The 21,960-nt window shown below is 37.3% G+C and overlaps 1 protein-coding gene across 1 annotated transcript; it reads left to right on the top strand.

The window, feature by feature from the left end:
- Positions 1 to 17: 17 nt before the first annotated feature.
- FAM210A (family with sequence similarity 210 member A) lies at positions 18 to 20,417 on the top strand. Its single transcript, XM_039339290.1, has 5 exons — positions 18 to 173; positions 7,498 to 7,680; positions 9,772 to 10,267; positions 14,475 to 14,586; positions 17,472 to 20,417. Exons 3-5 carry the CDS (start codon positions 9,798 to 9,800, stop codon positions 17,769 to 17,771), a joined length of 882 nt encoding a protein of 293 aa, XP_039195224.1. The 5' UTR covers positions 18 to 173; positions 7,498 to 7,680; positions 9,772 to 9,797; the 3' UTR covers positions 17,772 to 20,417.
- The last annotated feature ends 1,543 nt before the right edge of the window (positions 20,418 to 21,960 follow it).

Here is a 21,960-nt window from a genome sequence, read left to right as displayed (position 1 = left end):
GGCGGGAAGCGGAAAAGATCCTAGAAGGCTCCTGCGGGGAATGTGCGCGGAGGGTCGGGACGTCCGAGGGCACGTGGGTCGCCCTGAGTTAGTGGCAGCAGCCGGGAGAAAAGTTGGGCCCGTCGAGCCTGGCGGCCGTCCTGCACTTGCAGCGAAGGCGATTTCTTCAAAAGGTAGCAAACGGTCCGGACAGAGCAGACGACGAGCCCGGGGTTGCCACTCGGGGAGGGGTGCCTTTCGCGGCCTGAGTTGCTTATCGGAAAGCCCCTGTTGGGAAAGCTGTGGGGAGGGGGTCGCCTTAACTCCGCCAATGCTGCTGGCCGGCATTGATGCAGCATTACGTCAGCCTTTCCCGTCTGAAGCGCATCAAGGATGCTGAGACTACAGTCCCCATAATACCCAGCTAGAATGTGCACGTTTTGGGACTTGCAGTCCGCCCGCACCTGCAGAGCTTCAGCTCCGAAAAGGCCGCATTAAAAACGCCCCTTAGCGGTAACTGCAGGATGTATTTCAGTGCCTGAAGTTGGAGACAGTTTTTTTTTCTTAATGACAGAGCTCCCTTACAAGTAGTCCTCGACTTACAACAGTTCATTTAGTGGTCATTTGAAGTTACAACATCACTGAAAAAAGTGACTTGTGACCATTTTTCACACTTGGATGACTGTTGCAGCATCCCCATGGTCATGTGATCAAAATTCAGATGCTTGGCAACTGACTCATATTTATGACAGTTGCAGTGTCCTGGGGTAATGTGATCCTCTTTTGTGACCTCCAGACAAGAAAAGTCAATGGGGAAGTCAGATTTACTTAACAACAGTGTTACTAACTTAACATCTGCAGTGATTCACTTAACAACTGGGGGAAAAGGATGTAAAATGAGGCAAAACTCACTTAACAAATGTCTCACTTAACAACAGGAATGTTGGGCTCAATTGTGGTTATAAGTCAAGGACTATCTGTATTTATTTGGAATGTGTGAAAGAGATGGGCCAACAAGCTTTCTCCAGCATGGGTTTGTAAATGCCTTATTGAAAGGTTTGGCATAGCTTGGGTTGGTGTTTTTCTCGCTGTCTGGTAACTGGTGTAGTGTGAGAGCACTAAAGGGTTTTTATATATCTATTTGGAAGTATTCATTGCACATCAATTGTGGGAATTATCCCCTTCCTAGCAAATCAAGTAAGATGAGAAATTCAACAAAACCTTTTTTGCAGTTCTGATATCATAATCATTAGCTTATTGCATGTGTTTTATTTTTTAGAATGGCTGTTTTGTTTGTTTCAAAGTGGTTGCACTAACTAATATCTGTTCGGAGTATTTAGAAAAAAAAAACCATGTTTCAGGGAGGTGCATGAAAGAGAACAAGTAATTGAGGTGTGGCAATTTGCCCATTCTGGGCATCAACCCAGACAAAACTTCAGAACACTTTTAGGCATGAAACAGTAAGGTTTAGAAGAAGCCTCTTGGGCTGCAGAAATCTGGGTAATTATTAGAAGGCATCAAATAAATTAAACAGAGCTGCTGCCTTCTAGTGATTGTTAAATTTTTTCAGGTCAGAATTGGCCCTAATCTTGAACTTAGAGCAGGGGTTCCCAATTGTGGGTGCGAGACGATATTCCAGGGGGTGCGAAAACTTGGATTTTCAAAATTATAATGCATAATTCGTTGCCGTTATTTCAAACTTTTGTAAGGGGTGCAAGAATATATCAGAAGTGTTCTAGGGGTGCAGGTTATAGAAAAGGTTGGGAGCCACTGACTTAGAGCAACCATTTGCCATGAATATAAGAGGTAGTCTAACTGAAAGAAATGTGAAGAGAGATAGATTGGCAGACTACATTTTCTTGATCTGTCACCCTAGACACAATCCTTTTAAGCAATTGCCTCTTTCCAGGGCGGGAAGACATCCTAGTATTATATATTAAATCATCAGTTGAGATGTTACTTTAAAATTATTTAAAATAAATCTTATCTTCTAAGATATAATTAAGAGCCAGTCTGGTGTAATGGTTAAGGCATCAGACTAAAAATCTTGCCTTAGGCATGAAGCCACTTGGATGACTCTAGTTCAGTCACTCTCTCTCAGCCCTAGGAAGGAAGCAGGTGTCACCCACTTTAGAAGTCTTGTCAAGAAAACTGCAGGTACGGTCCACATGGTTGTCAGAAGTCAAAACGGATTCAGTGGCATAAGAAAAAAACTATAACATTGCAGGTATTCACAGAAACGTGATCTGCTAACTGCTTCTTTACGTTATTTAAAGGTTTATCTGCAAAGTTTATCCCTCATTCCCTAGCTTCCTGCCAGAACTAGTTTCTGTCTGATAGCATGAGCAAAGATTACTCTCCAAGACAGGGTTAGCGAGAATACTAAAAATCTCCCTACTTGGCTACCATTATTTGCTTCCTACATATAAATACACACTCCAGGAAAAGTTTTACATCTGAAGTACTAAAAAAACAGGCAAACAATTGAAACCAGAAGATCCAAACATGTCTTTTCAGCAAAATACACCATAGGCTACATTTCAGATTTCCATACAGACTGTACATGTATGCATACCTTATCTCAGTAGGTCAGTCTGCATAGAGTCTTTAGAACTTGTAAGTACACTTTGGCATTGTCACAAACAAAAGTGTGTAACTTAGATAAATCAATTATTTCCTACAACATCACAATCAAAAATTCCAAAAGAGTTGACCAAATTAAAACAAACCATACAAAATTTGGGGAAAAAAGAAAATGTTGATGAGCTTAGGTACAAATGCCTACTCTACTTTTTAATCCTAGTGATTTTTGAGCTTTTGCAGTGCTTCTGATGATGACATAATCATTATACTAGTGTCCTGAATCCAAATATCCAGAAGAACTAAGAACACACACAAAATGTGCAGACACCCAAACATAGACTTAGACTTAGAATAACTTCATGGTCACTTTAAATGTATATTAATCAGCATACATTAAAATGACATTTCGTTGCATACAACTCTCAAAGGGTAACCACCTCCAATATATTTATTTATTTATTATTTATTTATTTATGAGACTTATATACCGCTTTAAGTGTAAGCACTCTCTAAGCTGTGTACATCAGTAAGCAATGTATATATATATATATATATATATATATATATATATATATATATATATATATTTACATTGCCCCCAACAATCTGGGTCCTCATTTTACCTACCCAGAAGGATGGAAGGCTGAGTCAACCGTGAGCCGGTGAGATTTGAACCGCTGACCTGCTGAACACAGTCAGCTAAAGTGGCCTGCAGTACTGCACTCTAACTGCTGTGCCACCTCGGCTCATACACTCCATAAACATGATCCCCCAAAAATTACAGATATACCTACATACATACACTTATATGACTCAGAGAAACAACACAGTCTAGTTTGGATGTTACATATAACAGGCTGAATAGTACAGTACAGAATCTTTTTGCATGTTTAGGTACACTTTGGAATCTCATTAAAAAGAAGGGAGAATGCAGTGTGCATAGTGCAAGAAGATAATGACACAAAAGTCCGTTTTGAAGTTCCAAACAAAAGTAAACCATATAGGCATTGCTTGGTGGACAAGAGATAAACTTTCCTACTGCTATTACTACAGGAGAAACACATGTTGATGTCCCAATTACCTATCTGAACTCCTAACTGTGACTTAATCTTCTCCACTTCGGCCTTTCCACAACCAGGAACCATCTCTAGGTGGGCTAGACTATCAGTGCTGACAGTCATCCTTGGGTCACATAGAAAGGCAAACATGAATTTTGATTCAGACATCAGCCACACCCACTGCACAATTCCGATGTAAGCCCGGCTGCTAAGATTGATATCTTTGGAACCCAAGAGCAGAAACTAATTCAGTGTGCTCAGCTGGTTCACCATGAAAAAGAATGGTTGAAGTGCAGAAGCTGCCGTGGTTAGGAGCATCCATCCATGAGAGTTAGAGGCAGAGGCTGAATGCTAACCCATGGTTTTCATAAATACATGTTGTTCAAGCAAGTTGTTTTGAATAAATATGTGGGGTCCCTCAGGAGACATCATGAGGAATCAGTTTTTCAAATTCAACATGATTCTTTCCTGGCCAAGATGATGCCTCACAGTCAGAGTTAATTGGTGAATAATGCAGCCGATGCCAACAAAGCTAACCTGCTAAGTTTCCTAGGTAAGTTGGGCCACTAGTCTCTGACCATGAAGGTACAGTTGAGATTTGACAGTTTTAAGAGACAGTCCATTATAGTTGTTAAGGCACCAGGCTAGAAACCATGAAACTGAATTCTAGTACAACCTTAGGCACTAAGGCTAAGCCATCTTGTGCCAGTCATTCTGTCTCAGCCCTAGAAAGAAGGAAATGGTAACCCACTTCTGAAAGTCTTGCCAAAAGAGTGCAGGGACTAATCCAGATAGTTATCAGGAATCAAACTAGGTGGCTTACAACAATAAAAAGGAAGATATGGAAAGAGAGTAAACAAAACAGAAGTAAAATAATAGAACAATAAAATAAACAACAAAAAAGAAAACAATGAAAATACATCAATATGATAACAAAAAGAGGCATGGGTGGAGAGCGGGGGGGGGGGTATTGGAGTCTGCCAACTATCAATGAGAAATAAATAAACAGATTTCAGAGGAATATTCCTGTGCTCAAACTGAATGAGAAACCAAAATCCATAGATCAGAGGCAGTTAAGTACCCTGCCTTCTCAGAGAACCACAAATACTTGAAAGGGAACTTAGTTTTTCACTTGAATAATTTTGATTTGTGATGTTTTGGAAAGCATGGCAATGGAGATCCTTTTAGGGAAGATTCTTTCAGCTTAAAATCAGTGTTTTCTTTTCAGATAAATATGGCAAAGAACCCATTTCTTCTCAATCTGCTTTCATACTGGTTGTCTGTGCAGTGTAATTAGATTAGTTCAGAATCAATTTCAGATAGCAGATTACAAAGTCTCAATATAGTTCTGTTGAGTATATGGAAATTTTCCATCTTTAAATATGGAAATTTCAATATGGTTTGTCCAGGAAACCTTGTGGGTAATGCAAGTTGATTAGTTAGCTCTGTACCAGAATCTCTGGTGTCTTTGGGTTGGTTCCCAGTGCTTCATATACCGGTAGTCTATCAAGCGTCTGTTCCTGAGTACACATGAGTACTCAGAGAGGATGGGAGATATAGGCAGTCCTCAACTTACAACAGTTCATTTAATGTTTGAAGTTACAACAGCACTGAAAAAAGTGACTTATGACTTTTCACATTTACGACCATGGAAGCATCGACGTGGTCACGTGATCAAAATCCAGATGCTTGGCAACTGACTTATATTTATGATGGTTGCAATGCCTGGGGGTCATGTGATCAGCTTCTGTGACCATCTGACAAACAAAGTCAATGGGGAAACCAGATTCACTTAACAATTGTGTTACTAGCTTAACAACTGCAGTGATTCACTTAACAGCTGTGGCAAGAAAAGTTGTAAAATGAGGCAAAACTCACTTAACAATTTTGAGCTCAATTATGGTTGTAAATCGAGAACTATCTGTACATCACTTATGGCAGTTCCATCCCCCACAGCAGAATTAGTTTAAAAAGGGTTCTTAAGAAAACAGAATCTGCAGTCATGAGGAACTTCTATTTGCACTTAACTGAAAGCAACAATAGGGAGAGTTGTACTGCTAAAAAGATATATTGAGTCCTTATGCTTTCCAAGTAGTAGAAAGCTTGTTTTAAAGGCTAATTTATTGTGTTTGTGGATATTACAGGTAGTCCTGGAATTACGAATGTAATGGAGCCTGCCCATTCCATTCGTAACTTGAGGATTCGTAGGAGTGAATCTCATACCTTGAATGCGATTCACTCCCAGCTTTAATGCATGGGCGAATGCGTAGCTTGTTAAGTGAACATCAGGTATCTCAGGGTGGGGAAGACCATGGGGGGCCTATGGAACAGGCCATCTTCAGACCACCCAAGGCCTTCCCTGATCCACTGAAATACCTCATGCTCCCTCTTCTGGGGGCCCACAATTGCTCCCTTCCCATCCTGCCGCGCAGGGTCACTTACTTTATGAAGATTTGTCTCCTCTCCAGCCTCTCTGTTTCTTTCTCTGCTCCCAACAAGAGCAGAGGGAGGCATCTGAGACCCTGAACGGACCTCTGGAAGCACATGGCCACCACCCATAGCCTGGGCCTCCAAGGCCCAGAATGTCCCTTTGGAGCCCCACTGAAGCGTCCCCAGCATCCTTTCCAGGCGGCAGCAGCCCAGAAAAGGCCTCCAGCGTCCGGAAATGACGCCAGGGGACGCTTCAGTGTGGCTACGAAGGTCTGATCCAAGCATCTGAGGTCTTTTCTGCCACTGATCTTGTATTACTTTAGGCCTCCATTCTCTGCGAACGCACTGAAGGAAGCAGCAAAACAGCCAAAAGTGAAGGATCTCTCGATCTTCTCAAGGGGAGTATCCATAGGCCTAGTGCCTAGGGAGATCCAGGGGGGGGAGAAGGGAATAGCCAGGTTGAATGTTGCAATGCCACTGTGGTCATTCGTAAAGGTGAACAAATGCCATGATGCAGCAACATTTGTAATTTCAGAACTTTTTCGTAAACACTGAGGCAGGGCTTTTCAACCGGTGGTATATGTACCACCAGTGGTACATTGGCACGTGGTACGCGGCCATGTCCAACCTAGCCAAGTGTAGCGGGGGAGGGAATGAGCCAAAGTGGCACAGCGCAGGACTTGTGTAAGGAGCTGCTGGGGTGAGGCAAAGTCCCCAGGATCAGCACTTCCGGCACACCCGGAAGAGAAAGGAAGAGGCGGGGGCAGAGACAGGAAGGGATTTAAAAGGAGGCAGTTTGGGTGGGAGAGGGACAGAAAAAAAAATACAACCTTGGGAGGAGGAGGAAGAGACAGTTGGCGCTGCACCGAAGAGAAAAGAAGGAAGAGGAGGAGGGCCGAGAGAGGAGAGGATAAAAAAAGCAGGCCGGCTGGCAGCCAATCTAAAGCTTCTGTGGCAGCCATCTGTACCGGGCGCACACACAGGTGGCAGCAAAAATCAGGCAAGAAACGCAGTTGGGGAAGGGTCGCCCTCTGGGAGGAATGAAGAAAAGCAGCATCCCCTAAAGGAGACCAGCAAATGCCCCTCACCCACTTCACCCATCCAAGGACTCCAGGGAAGGGGATGCTGCGAGCAGAGTGGGTCCACACACACACACACCCCAGCCTGCCCGGTTTCGGCAGGCAGCGGCCTGCTCTCCTCATCACTTGGAGAGGCTGTGCCAGGCAAGGCGAACCAGCGAGAAGCTGAACCTACCTGGGCGCACGTACAGGCCGCAGTGAGCACACGTGGCCTGGTGTCCCGGGTGACTGTTTTGCCCCGCAGACTGACCATGTTCTGAGAGCTTCCCTTTACACTTATCATGTAACGTTGGACGTTCGCTAACACTCATAACTCTGGGGTTACCTTTATTGTCTCAATTTTGAAAATGTCTATTTTTTTTCCCTAGGTTTTGCTCTTACTGGAAGCTGAAGGTCCTTTTGGTGGAAGGAATATTTAGATCTATTCGTTGTGAGGTTTTATGACATACCTGAAGACAATGACTTGATTATGACTCTCTTCCAATGGTATAATACATCTGTAATGTTTTGTCCTAGTGGCAAATTTTTGGTTCCAAGAGTGCTGTAAACTGGTGAGGAATTTTTTCTCCTTAATACTATAGCTGTCTTTGTGCAACTATTGTCAAATTAGATACTCATTTGATATATATTTATATCAATGAGTTATTTGGACATACAGGCAACATAACATATTCTCTCTTTCAATTGAGAAAGCGTGTGCTTTCCAGTAATCTTTTCACAGTTAAATGTCACTTGCAGGAGCATAAGATTTTCAAATAATCAAATTACAGTATTTTTGCTCCAAACGTAATCTTAATTCTGGATGCTGCTGCTGATTAACAAATTCTGTTTAGGTTCTGTAGTTCTATTGCTGTCCTTTTTAAAGAGAGAATTATGGGCATCTAATTGAAGACAGGATTTTTTTTATTTTTTTATTTTTATTTTTATTTTTTTTGTATTGGCAGCAAGATTAGCATGTAGTGGCAATGAGCCCTTAAATATCATCATATATTTGAATTCAACAAGGGACCGTAAGCATTAAGTTTAAAAGTGAATGATTTGACCCTGCTGGAATTGCGTATAGCTAATAATAATGGATTGAAATAGTGCAATATTTCTGAAGTTCAGACGCCTGTTTTGTACACCACTACATTAATGATGATATTGTTGTACTGTTAATTTATTACGGAAAAATCATTTGACTTTTATCTGTTGTAAACATTGTAAATTGTCTTTGTAATATCTATAATCTTTATAATAAGTGCTATAGTGTATTGATAGCATTGTGGAGTTTCACAATGCTATGAGTACAGTAACTTTTATGGTTTAATTGATAGTCAATGAAAAGCATCATTGTAATATATTGAGACCTTGGAGTTTTTATTTAACAGCAGGAAATTATCCATTATGCACTATTTAAGTAGTAAGATTTTAATTTTAATTTTTTATATGTTTTGACTATGTATAACTTAACTCTCCATAGAACTTTCATTCATAATATGTTTACTTCTCAAATTCTGTTACTCTGTTACTCAAGTCTATAAAGCAAATTAAACCCAGGTTGAGAAGTAACTTTGATCTGAATGCAAGTTCAAACTGGGAGTTCAAATGTTGCTTTGGTATATTTAATAAATTATTGTTGCTGGCATTATTCTTCACATAACCTATATTGGAATAAAATTATGTCAATCAAGAAACTATCCCTCTTTCTTATGCACATTTTATAAATAGAGAGTATTTTAGGTAAAAAAGAATCATTGTGGATGATTGCATATATAAACTGATATTGGTTAACCAATTAGATAAATAGATAAAACAAACTGCCACACATGTTTCTTATGTATTTATTACATGACAAAATTTGGTCACACTTATGAAAATGGAATCATTTAAATTTGAAAGTAAATTTAAAAAAAACTGATCAGAATGTTTAGTGTATTTCGTTATGTATGGAGTTAACAACTCACTGAAAATGTTATGCAGTTGTTACCTAGGAAAGAGAAAACAAAACCACAATTGTACTGTAAATTGACCGCTGTAAAATCTTTGCATGGGAAAAGTTTGTTATACCAGTCATTCGCAATACTTGTTGTAGTGCTAAAATGATACATTAGAGGGCAGACTATAACTTCAGATTTCTATATCTAATGCATTGTAAAAATTTGCAGCTAATACATGTGCAGCATAAGCATTCATCAATAGAATGTAATTAACATTTTTGGTTTTTTATGAATATTTGGGCTTCTTTGATCCCTTGTAAAGTTCAAGGAACATATAGCTGAAAGAAGTGAAATATTTTGATATACAAAAATGTTTTAATAAATGTGCTGGATTTAATTCTCAGTACAAAACTTGGATGGATTCTGATCTACTGTACTATGTTTTTGTATTATGGACAATATGAAGGATGAGTACTATTACATTACATTAAATTATAACTGGTAAGCAACACAGAGCAGGAAAACTGAATTCTTGGAGAAAGGGACTGTTCAGCGTCTAAATCACTATATGTGGATTTTGTTTAAGTCAGGATTTGATTATACTACGGTAACTTACAATTTGATTAAGATGGCGAGCCAATTTTTCTTGCTTTTACTAGGTAATTATGATGCCAGGGATAATTCTTCGCTTAATTTAACAATTTAACTATTAATATTTCTTAGGAACTGTATACAATACAATCAGCACAATGCTGCTACGATCGACCAAAATGCAGAAACCGTTTCAGCTGGCATTTAGGACCTGTTTGCTATCCTATCGTTCCTGTATCTTTCCATGCATCCAAGGAAAAACATCCTTACACCCAATTAGGCAGAAAACAACATCCTTGGTGCCGAGCTGCCAATGTCAATACCTGCATTCGTCTGCTCCTTTTTGGGATTCCAAGGAAGGGAGCTTTGTGGGCAAGACATCTTCCCAACCTGAAGACCCTCAAAATAAAGAACTGAAGAGAGAAAATCTTACCACATCAGCTGGTAATTTTGCCAGGGAAACACCTATACAGCCTAATTCTGTAGAACTTGACCCTTTGCAAGATAAATCAATTAGTCTTGTGCAGAGATTCAAGAAAACTTTTAAACAGTATGGCAAAGTTCTGATTCCTGTGCATCTTTTGACCTCCAGCATATGGTTTGGAACTTTTTACTATGCAGCTTTAAAGTAAGTGCAGAGGTATTAGCTGAAACACCGATGATAATTTCTCTGTTATAATTCCTGTTGTGTCCTTTTTTAAAAAAAAAAAAAAAAGCTGTACATAAATTTGGGGAGGCTGGACCTGAAAAAAGGAAAAGATGGGAAAGAATCATTGGTACCCTGTGTTTCATTTCAAAATAACAGTGTGTATTATCTTAATTGGCCAAGCATTCAGCGAAAGATCGAGTGAGCAGATTAGCACAGGATAGTTTTTAAAAGCTGAGAATTTAACAAACACTGTTTTGCTTATTGAAAGCTTTAGCTATTCCCAAGAATAGTAGAATTAAAGAGCCTGGAGCTTATCATATTTGAAATTAGAAAAATCTTAGAACGTTATCAAGAATCTCATACTTGAACAATTGCTATGAAAATACTTGATTTTGTATGAGAAGAGGAATGCATTTAGATGTACAAGAGAAGCAATGAAACACTTAAAGGACTTGTAACTTTTCTGAGTAGGAAGCCCAAATGCACATAAAGTGCCTATGCATATTCTAAAATAAAATTGATTTTAATAGATTAACTAAAGTAAGTTTATACTAATAGCCCCTTGAACTCAGTGGGAATTTTAATACAATTCTATAAAATTGCACTGTGATTTTCTTACCTAAATCTATCAACTTTCTTTTGGAGGTTTCCTTCCCTCACTCTTGTTCTGTGCCAATTTATTGATTAGTGGAAAGTGAAGTTTGTGGATAGTGAAAAAAATCTGTGTTAAAGGCCATCCTTCATTTATTTCCATGTATTCACATGCCAGCAACTTCTGTTAGGTTTTAGAAAGCTCCTAATTTAATTCCTGGCCTATCAGTTAAGAAAAAACAGCAATTTTTAAATCAATGGTTATCTCTATTTCACTTCAAAATAAAATTACAAAGTCCACATTAAGTATTTTTTTGCTTTGTGCAATAAAATATAACATTTTTAAAACTGATGTTTGTTATAAGTTGTGTTTTCAACTTAGAACCATTTGTTTAGTGATAGCTCAAAGCAATAGCTCTGAAAAAAGTGGCTTGTGACACCCATTGCAGCATCCCTGTGATCACATGATCAAAATTCAGATGCTTAGCAACTGGCATGTATTTATAACAGTTGCAGTATCTCGGGGTCATGTAATCACCTTTTACAACGTTCTGACAAACAAACAGTCAGTGGGAAAGCCAGATTCACTTAATAACTGTATTGCTAACTTAGCAACTGCGGTGATTTACTGAACAAGTATGGCAAGAAAGGTTGTAAAATGGGACAAAACTCACTTAACAACCATCTTGCTTAGCAACCGAAATGTTGGGCTCAATTGTAATCATAAATCGAGAACTACCTGTAAAAATAAGACCATAAGATGCCATCTTAATGAAAAAATAGTAGCGTGAAGGAGTCTATTAAATAGGAAGCTATACTTGTATTTATAGCAGTTCTAATGTTTTATTTTCTGTTTCAATCCTAGCTTTATTTCAAAAGGTGAGCAGTTTCTTGTATTGTGTAATATGTAAAAAATGCTAATGAGGAAGCTAGAATAAGTAGTACAGGTTTAATTAGTACTTAAGACAATATCTGCTAAAGCTATGAACTTCAAATGTATAATATAGGATCTCTGCTCAGTAATTTTGCTGCATGCTTGCATGCATGCTCTAAAACTTACTAAGGAATATTTAAAATATCCCTGGCTTAAGTTACAGACTTGGAACCCCTGCCATATACACAAAAGTGTGACAAAGTTCCGTGGGATTAATCCCATGTATATATGAATAGACTAGCACCTTAAAGGAGTTTTAAAGGGTCTGTGCTGTATGAATTCAGTAGTTCTATAAGAAGGATCCTAAATATATGTGAATTCCTTTGTATATTTAAAATATGATATCTTGTTGAAAACTAAAACAGTGGTCCCAAACATTAATATTCTAGCTTCCCAATTTAGATCCTTAAATTTGTTTAAATCTGTATCAAGCTACATGATCAAGAAGTAAATGTAATTAATGTCTGTAATATCTAATAAAACCAGCTATTTATTTTTTCTTAATACCTAAAGATAAGTATGTATCTGGAAACAAAATTTTAAACAGCTTGGATGTTTATTACCCTGAGAAGGGATAAATTTAGAATGACATTTAGACCCATTGCTTTTAGAAAGGGCATTTAATGCCATCTGGTTAGAATAACTAAAATAGTTATGATACCTTCTGATCTCAGAGACACTTGTGCTTCTGCTCACTAATTATCATTGTTCTACCTCTTCTATGAGAAGCCAAAAATTGTAACCTACTTAAAACTAACAAATCTTCACTTCGGCGTTGCCAGTAATTGACTCAGTAGATGTTTGTTTACTGTTATCTAGGGGTAATGACTATCCTTTTCCAAAGAAAACAACAGTTAAGTTTCTATCCTAACAAATCATGTTTCAAGACCTTGAAAACTTTCTGCCAATCAAAAGTGATAGAATTCATAAAGATGAGCTGAAAAGAAAAGCATGGTTACATTATAAAAAGGTAAAGGTTTCCCCTGTCCAGTTGTGTCCAACTCTAGGGGGGGTGATGTTTCCTAGCTAAGGAAGCCAGCATGTCTGAAGACACTTCTTTGGTCATGTGACCGGCATGTCTATATGCCAGGGCACATTTATTTATTTATTTATTTATTTATTTTATGAGGCTTATATACCGCTTTTAAGTGCAAGCACTCTCTAAGCAGTGTACACCAGTAAGCAATGTATATATATATATATATATATTTACATTGCCCCCAAGAATCTGGGTCCTCATTTTACCTACCCCGGAAGGATGGAAGGCTGAGTCAACCTTGAGCCGGTGAGATTTGAACTGCTGACCTGCTGAACACAATCAGCTAAAGCGGCCTGCAGTACTACACTCTAACTGCTGCGCCACCTTGGCTCACATGGAATGCTATTACCTTCCTACCGAAGTGATATCTATTTATCTACTTGCATTTGCATGCTTTCAAACTGCTAAGTTGGAAGGAACTGGGGTAAGAACAGAAGCTCACCCTATCACGCAGTAGTTAGGTTTCGAACTGCCCACCTTCCAGTCAACCAGTGTCTTTTAACCAAGCCTTAAAGATATAATTGAATTTGTTCTCAGAGAAACATGTACGGTTGTAACACTTGATTTTTTCGTATTGTGAGTTATATCCAGTAAAGTTTCCAACAATATTAACTCTCCAAGGCACAGGTTAAGGTATTGTTTGAATTTAGCTAAAGTTCATTGGTTCAAATGGATCTGGCTTAACATTTGATACTCAGTTTTAATGTAATGGAGACTACATGTTCAGAATAATGTTTAATTCATATTTTCAGAAGAACTGGCTATATTTTTCTCTTAAGACATATTAATTAATTGTGTAACGTGTTTAGACAAGAAGTTGATATATGCCAGATAGAATTTTGCAATATTAGCTTTTATGGTTGAAGCAGACATTCCAAAATTCTTTTAATGAAAGTCATATAGCCTGCCCCTGAGGACTAATACTTTTATTCATCTTGGCCTTGAGTTACCACAGTAAAGACAATGGTGAAATAACTCCAAGAATCAGTTATGTCTGAATAGCCTAGATAGGTGATTCCTAACATTTTCATGCATAGCACTACATCATTAGTTTTGAAGACCCCTATATTAGTCAAAGATCATCAACCTGGCACCTGCAGGTACTATGTTATACTTGATCTCTTCCATTTGATGCTCTTAGGATTCACAATTTAGGTAAAAATAATCAGAGCCATACAAAATCATTACATCTTCCAAGCTGCTGGTTTTCCCACCTGAAATATTAAATTGACAATCTGGTGATATTTTTGCAATTTAGATATGTTTATTATTCTATATGCATACACAGATATACATACAAATTTAATTTGGAAGCTGTATAGTAGATCATGTAAAGTACCCTCCCAGATCCCTAGGGCATGGAACACATGTTATAAATCATAGTTTTAAAATATTGGAATTAAATTTCAAAACTGGAAATCTTCTGTAATGGATATACTTCATTTTTTCCTTCTTGACAATTGTCCTATTGACCATTCATTCATTACTCTGTATCAGTTGAGGGAAAAAAAAAACAAATGATTTGTTATCAAATATAAAAATCCTTCTTTATTATAATTCTACAAAAAAGTTTACCAAAATAGGAATGTTGTAATTTATTTTAATATGTCTTCATTTTACAGGGGAGTAAATGTCGTCCCGTTTCTTGAATTCATAGGGTTGCCTGAAAGCATTGTAAACATCCTAAAGCATTCTCAAAGTGGAAATGCATTAACTGCCTATGCATTGTATAAGGTAAGTAGATGCATGGATTTCTTAACCCTACCCACAGGAATATTTGAACATACGGTTACAATAGAAGAGAATATCCATAGCTCAGAGCTGAACTGTGGAGTCCCTGGTGCTCTCTGAGCTTGGTTGTTTACTCACCATTGTTTCATTGTCTGACAAGGTAACATTGTCAGTTCTAGTGATTGTGGGATTTGTATGCATCCATGAACACAACTAGCAGAAGACACAGTGAAAACTCTTTAATATCACCATACATGGACAGATTCAACCATAATTTCAACTGGAAAACTGAGCATCCTAGAGAAAACTAAATCCAAAAACACTAGCAAATTCCTGGAAGTTTGGCATTAGATAAATCAGCTATCAACAGACACATAGAGATAAACCACATTTACACATTTAGACACCATTCAAAAGAAACAGTTTAAAGCTAAGAAGGAAACAAAAAGCCAGAACACATCCACTCCAGCAGCAACACCCTGGGATTAGTACCAGACAAATAAGCAGAAAACAATACCCTAATCAAGGAACTGCCAGGGAGAAAACCACCACCACCCCACTAATATTAGCAGGGAGAACAGAGAGCAAATTCTGCACCCACTAGTTGGATAATAAAAGCTCAAACAGCATCAAGAATTACATTAGGTAAATAGGCTTCCTTAATTTGGGGCAGACTGCTGGAATTTGTGGACAGAGGTGGGTTAAGGAAAACTGAATCAATCAACCTCGGACTATTCCCTACAGAATTACCACTGAGCCTCTGGGATTCTACATTCAAAGTATGCAATTGTGTGTGTGTATAATTACTGAGGAATAGATTCTGTCACGAGAGCTCTGAATAAATACAATAATGCTATAATTAATAAGATAAATTCTATATGGTGATAAAAAGAAAGATGTTAAAAATTCATTTACATAATTTGACGTTTATGAGGAAAAATATTTAGTGGAATGCAAACATAGTTAAAAAGCAGTTTGTAAGAAAGTAGAAAAACAGTGTTGGAGGAATGAAAAAGGAAGAAGGTGAATAATGAAAAGCAATGTCTATTTAGAAACTAAGAAGACGCTGGGTTGTATTCAGTAACATCATTCTGCTCATCAAATTGCATGTAATCTTCTAGAGGAGATTTGGGGTGCAATTGGCAACACAGGGAGAGGAAAATCATATTGCCCAAGCGCCCTTCTACAGCAAATTCGCCGAGGCCTCTTTTTGTATCACTATCTGTAAAACATTTCTTGTGGGAAAATGTTCCAGTTAAATGTTCTGTATTTCACAACTTTTATAATATACCATCTTGTTCAGTAAAATGTGACTTTTTTGCAAAATCTAGTTTGTCACAAACTTAGTTAAATGTTTCTCTGTTTTTAAACGTTCAAAGGACTTAACAAGTGATGTAAGATTTGATTAGTTGCTCCAGGAACCTCATTTGCAATTCCCTCTATAGCCTTTGGCACGACAATGCTTGCTTTCCCATCAGTGTCTCCATTACTACCCTGGCCCTCTTATTAGTGGAATAATAATGGAATGTTAATAGTGTTGCTCTGCAAAGCATCCTGACCTTTCTTTATAAATAAAAAAGGGCAAAATTCATTGCAAAGCAATACTGTTTAATTTGCTTATGTGCCTGTGAGCTTAGGACTCTGTGGCTTAAACTATCATTATCAGTACTACGTGACAACATTAAAAGTGCTGGCTCTGCAGAATTATTAATAATTTAAAATTTATCTCTTAAAAATATTACAAAAATGCCCAGACTTTACAGATATTGTTAATCTTTGTATACTCTAAAATTTAGGTTTAAATATCTTTTCTGGCAATAGTTTAAAATAATCACTTAATGCATGAATTTTCTGGTTTTCAGCCTTAAAGAACAACTTCGGAAAATAATATATATTTTTGTACAAAAAGCACAATTTTATTTTTTTTTAATCTCTGCATCTCAATACTTTAAAGACAAAAGTTTTCTTTTATTACATGACAAAGAATTACTTTCTTGTCTCAATAGCATTTAGGATTTTAAATACCCATGCACACTGAATGCTTTTTTATTTTTCTCAGATCTCTTTTTCTCTGCTTAATGCCACGTACTTTGAGCTGAATCTCTTCCATCCTTGCTGAAGTATTTGTTAAATACTTCAGTTGCCAATAAGATACTATTAAATAAAGTGGGAGGGTATTTTTAAAAAACTACTTTTAATTTTAATTTTTAAAGTAGAATATTTAAATGAATACAAAACACCAAACCATAAACCAGGAATGGCATACTAGGTTCAAAATTGGAAAGGACAATCAAAACTGCATAAAAATCCTATTTAATTCATACAGAGATATTTTTTTCCTTTTTTAAATATTTTGAAAGTTTTCAACTCTGTCTAGGAATTATTCTTTTAGACAAAATTTTCATTGTATCTCCATAGAAAATATAGTTGTCTTTCAGTAGCTACATTTTATTTTTAACTTTATTCAAATGAAACTGCACAACTCATCTATCAAAGCTTTAAGAGCAATAAAATAATTCAGGCAAACCATGAGACTAAATTTAGCTTTCTCTTTCAACTTCAACAGTGATCTGTTCTGTAAAGTACTTTGCAGATGATGCATTCTGCATTTCAGAGTAGATTTTGGGCGGCACAGATGTTGCTGATGAGACCAGCTTGTTCTTTTGGTGACTGAATGACTTATTAAAATGCATAGATCTACCAATATCTCTTTAGGAAATGCTCTGGATACCTTGGAGAATTTCCTTGCTAGGCTATATCAGTACTTTAACTGCACTAACATGGTGTCTAAAGAGCTGTAGCCAAGCCTGTGAATGCTATTGAGCAAAAGAATTTAAAGTCCCTTAAGTCCTTAATGTTTCTATATGTTTTTTTTTTTTATTGGCAAGATTGCAACTCCAGCCAGATACACAGTGACTTTAGGAGGAACATCTATCACTGTGAAGTATCTTCGCAAGCAAGGACATATGTCCACACCACCTCCCGTGAAGGAATATATTCAAGACCGAATGGAAGAAACAAAAGAACGAATCTCGGGAAAAATGGAGGAAACAAGAGACATGATTAGTGGAAAAATGGAAGAAACAAAAGAAAAATTAACTGAGAAAATGGAAGAAACAAAAGAGAGGATAACCGAAAAGATACAAGAAACCAAAGATAAAGTTTCATTTATAAAGAAGAAAGAATAGGAAAATTGGTGTGAAAGGTGATATTTTTAATCCTTTAGAATATCTGAAATGTATGTTCTTGCTACTGTTCCTGTCCATTTTGTTATAGGCTGACTAGACATTTGAAAGCTAAAAAGATAACGCTTAAGACGTACACTGGCCTTAATAAAAATGATCCAACGTTTTCCAATGTATGATGTAGTAAATGCAACAGTTTTCTCCACAACTTAGTTCCTGGAGAATATTCTGTGGTTGTCCCATCAGTGACTTGAATGAATCTCTGCACAGTTGAATGGAGCTGATATTCTTACCTGGCATCACTCACCTTGTTGTAAAACAAAGTATTAAAATGGCTCAGTCATGTAAACAATCTTGAATATTAGAAATTGTGACAAAATTTGTATATTAATTAATCTTACTATCTCTAAAAAGATCAGGTAATTAGAAAGCTAGGTTATGTTCCATATTCCTTTTATAAAAACTTGACTTAAAATGATGCGTGAGGCTCAGTGAAATGGTACTAAATGTAATTTCATATTTATATTGTAAAATGGACTTTGATTCTTCTTTAGGCTAAAATAAGTATTACATTTCATATCACCGATAAAGCTTTAAAAACAAAGATCTATCTTTATTCATGGAATAAATGTTTACATCCTTTTAGCTTAGTGAAGAAAAAGAAACACTGCTACCATTTTTGTAGAAAATCCTCCAATATTGTTATTAAAGGCTAAAACAACATTATTGTACTATTAAATGCTATATATTCATCTCAGGTAGGGTTTTGGATTTTTGGGGAGAGATGGCTGAGATCAAGACATTATGATTTCCATTTATTGTTTTGGTGATCACAGCCCTGAACATTGATATTGCAGGTACTTTCCCTGTGATGAGAAAAGGTCATGGGCAGGTAATAGAATAAGTCAAGGATCTCAAAACTTGGCAACTTTAAGATTCATGCATTTCAAGTGTCAGAATTCTCCTATTGGCTGGAGAATTCTTGGAGTTGAAATCCACAAGTCTTACAATTGCCACGTTTGGAGACCCCTGATATAAGGGATTGAAGCATTAGGGTGAGAAGAACCTTTGAAATAACTGTCACATCTGTGTTAAAATCCATGGTTTATATCACTATCTCTGTTGTGACTTAAAGGAATACTTGCAAAGTGCTTTACCTTAATGTAAATCAAGCACTTTGTTGGTTTACAATTCAACTACTTGGGAACTGTATATATTTTTTTTAAAAAAATCCAATTTGCTTCTTTCAATTCTGTTAAATTAAAACATCTGATACTAGTTAGTCTTAGAAGCTCTTTGTCCAAAAAGCAATAAAAAAGTGGTTATTGAGGTGATAAGAGACCCAGGAGACAACTAGGAGCCAGTTACCAAAATCAACCTTGCCTACCTATAAAGCAGGAGTGGTTTAGAAAATGTATTTTCTTAATTGGTAAAGTTTGATAATTTCATAAAAGCACTATACTACTAAACAATACTTATGTAAAAGCAAAATAATGGTTTTTGAGAATTGGTTATGAGATTATATACTCTTATGATAGCATTGCTGAACACTATCTTAAGCTTACAGTGGAAAGTTGTGTCCCATGAAGTCAATTCTGTGTGAAACAAAACCTTGCTATATTTACGTACTAGTTCTTCTAATGAGAGAAATCCTACAGTTGTTTTCAAGCATGGTTTTACCCCTATAAAATACTTGTTTCATATTTTTAATATGCAGGCAAGTTTAAAATATGTACAGTATGCTTTCTTGTAAACCTAATGAATATTGTACTCACCAAATATTCTTACTGCCAATTGCTATCCTAGCATTGCGAGAAGATACTCACAAAAGCTTGGCAGAATTATCTTTTTTGATCTATCAAAGAATTGCTTGATAAAAGTAGGACATTATTTTGGCCAATATTACATCCATGATTTGCTTCTAAAAGCAGTGGTATGTAAAATAGATTGCTATTCATTTATTAAAGGTAACTTACCATCTTTGTGATTTGCAAGCTTCAGCTATTTCTCCTTTAGTAGATTCAGAGCAACCTTTGTAAACATGCAGAAAGAGAAATGCTAATTTGAAGTTTAGAATTAAATGATTTGGCAACTAGCAAACACCATCGAAAGAAAAGGACACAAAACAGAAAATATATACTTTGCCTACAAGATCATTGGACTTAAACATATTCCATTTTTATAGAAGCAGCATTTTGGAAACTTTTTCGTCCATAATTCCATGGATATTAAATTCTAACATTAACAGATATGATCAAATTACATAACAGGAAATGGTATGGGAGCTCTCCCCTAGCAAAAAGTGAATAAAATATTTCTTGTATTTTCTGTACTTTTAAGTAATTTTTAATGAACAGATTCTTATTTAATGCCAGTGTATTCAGAATGAAAATATGTCTCTTTCAGTATTTCAATTTGATTCTGGTAAAAGTATCAGGAATTTCAAATAATAGTTCCAGACTGATATAAATGGAAGCAGTATTGGCCCGGTTGCTATGGAACAGGCTAAGCAGGATTTAATAATATTCATCAAAGCACTGCTCAGTTCTTTCATAAATTTGTTTTGATTATATTCACTGCAGAGGAATTGTTCTTAAAATAATAGCGCAGATAACATTAATTGAATTAAAGTACTGCGGCTGTACTGCATTGTCTGTTCTTTTTGTATAATTGGCTTAGGGTACCTATTAGTTCTAACACTATTTTACCATTCTCCAAACCAACTGCTACAAACCACATACACACACTTTACACAGGTATTTATTTATATTTCCCAAACTTGAAAGTAGAGTTAATATGATTACTGTGGAAGTTTGCTTAGTCATATTGAACTTCAACAATGCTGGGCTTGCTTCAGGATTGCTCTTTTGCTGAGGGGACTAGCTTTATCAACAAAAAGCTGGATTGTCTTTCTTGACCAGCTGACTAAGGAATTCTGAGAGTTGAAAGGCACAAGTCTTAAAAGTTGGCAAGACCCTGGTCTTGACCCACCAAATCTGCTCTTTGCAGCTGGGAAAGACTCCTGGAGCATATGGGGAAGGGATGCTGAAGAACTTCTGGCAGGAGTTCCAAGGGTAAAAGGGAAGCTTGAATTCCATCACTCTTTGGGCAGAGCAGTACATGGTTCTCCTTTTTAAAATGTTACAAATTAATATTCAAATTGACATGCAATGTCACATATAGTGAATGTGCAGCTTGAATAGTTTAAATTAGCTATATCTTTCTACTTGTCCAATAATCCCTGACTATATTTTAAGCAGAAAACGCAACTAGATGAGCTAATTCTGCCTTCTTATAAGGCTACATTAACAGAATCTTCCAAATTTGAAGGTACAATTTTCCACCACCATATTAACCATCTGAACAATTAAGGTGGAGCGGGGCATCCTAAATTTCTTCCTCAGGCCCTTAATTCACTAAGGCAGTGGTTCTTAACCTGTGGGTCGGGACCCCATTTGGGGTCGAACGACCATTTCACGGGGGTCACCAAACAACGCAGTCCGCCATTTTTTCCCCCTTTTCCTTAGCTGTGCTACTCCCTTTTATTCTATTGGCTTTTGAAAGCCAATAGAATAAACTCTCTTGAATAGAGTCTAATTCTATTGGCTTTCCAAAGCCAATAGGAATTGTCCAGGCTGTCTCTGCACTGCTGAGCCCGCCAAAATCCCATTCTGCAAACGGTGCTGCAAGTTGTCTGCAGCGAAGGCGAGCTGTCTGGAAGCTTCCACCCCTCCCTGCTGAGCAACTACTAAAAATGTAAGTAAAAGAGGGCCAGGGGTGGGAGGTGGGAGGCCGGCGGGCACAGGGAGGGTTGCTGGCGCGCATGGGGCCCGGCGGGTGCCTTACCTCCTTGAGCTGGGCCAGCTGGTAGCCCAGCCAGTGGTCGGCCTGCGCCGTCTCTGCCACTTGCCAGCTACACCTCGGCCGGCGCAGGTGGCGGCACCACGCATGTGCGGCGCTCCCAGGCGCTCCCGAACTCAGCTTTCCATCGTTCTGAGGTCTGTAAAATGAGGAGCCAGATTGTTGGGAGCAATATGCTGACTCTGCAAAAAGCTTAGAGAGGGCTGTAAAGCACCCTGAAGCTTTAGTCTAAGTGCTGTGGCTAAATGCTAGCAGTTTGTACATATTCTGCATGTTAAGTCTATAGAACTAATATATATTGCCAACATTAAATGTTGCACAAATCTCATCA

The sequence above is a fragment of the Crotalus tigris genome, unplaced genomic scaffold, assembly GCF_016545835.1.
Source record: "Crotalus tigris isolate CLP2741 ecotype Arizona unplaced genomic scaffold, ASM1654583v1 scf7180000017731.4096049, whole genome shotgun sequence".
Classification (NCBI taxonomy): Eukaryota; Metazoa; Chordata; class Lepidosauria; order Squamata; family Viperidae; genus Crotalus; species Crotalus tigris.
This window is presented reverse-complemented; position numbering and strand designations above follow the sequence as displayed.

Excerpts from the sequence above, each read along its gene's own strand:
- FAM210A (XM_039339290.1), top strand. The coding sequence starts at position 9,798 with ATGCTGCTACGATCGACCAAAATGCAGAAACCGTTTCAGCTGGCATTT. Across the intron at positions 10,268-14,474 it reads TTTTACTATGCAGCTTTAAA|GGGAGTAAATGTCGTCCCGT; the intron begins GTAAGTGCAGAG and ends TTCATTTTACAG. Across the intron at positions 14,587-17,471 it reads CTGCCTATGCATTGTATAAG|ATTGCAACTCCAGCCAGATA; the intron begins GTAAGTAGATGC and ends TTTATTGGCAAG.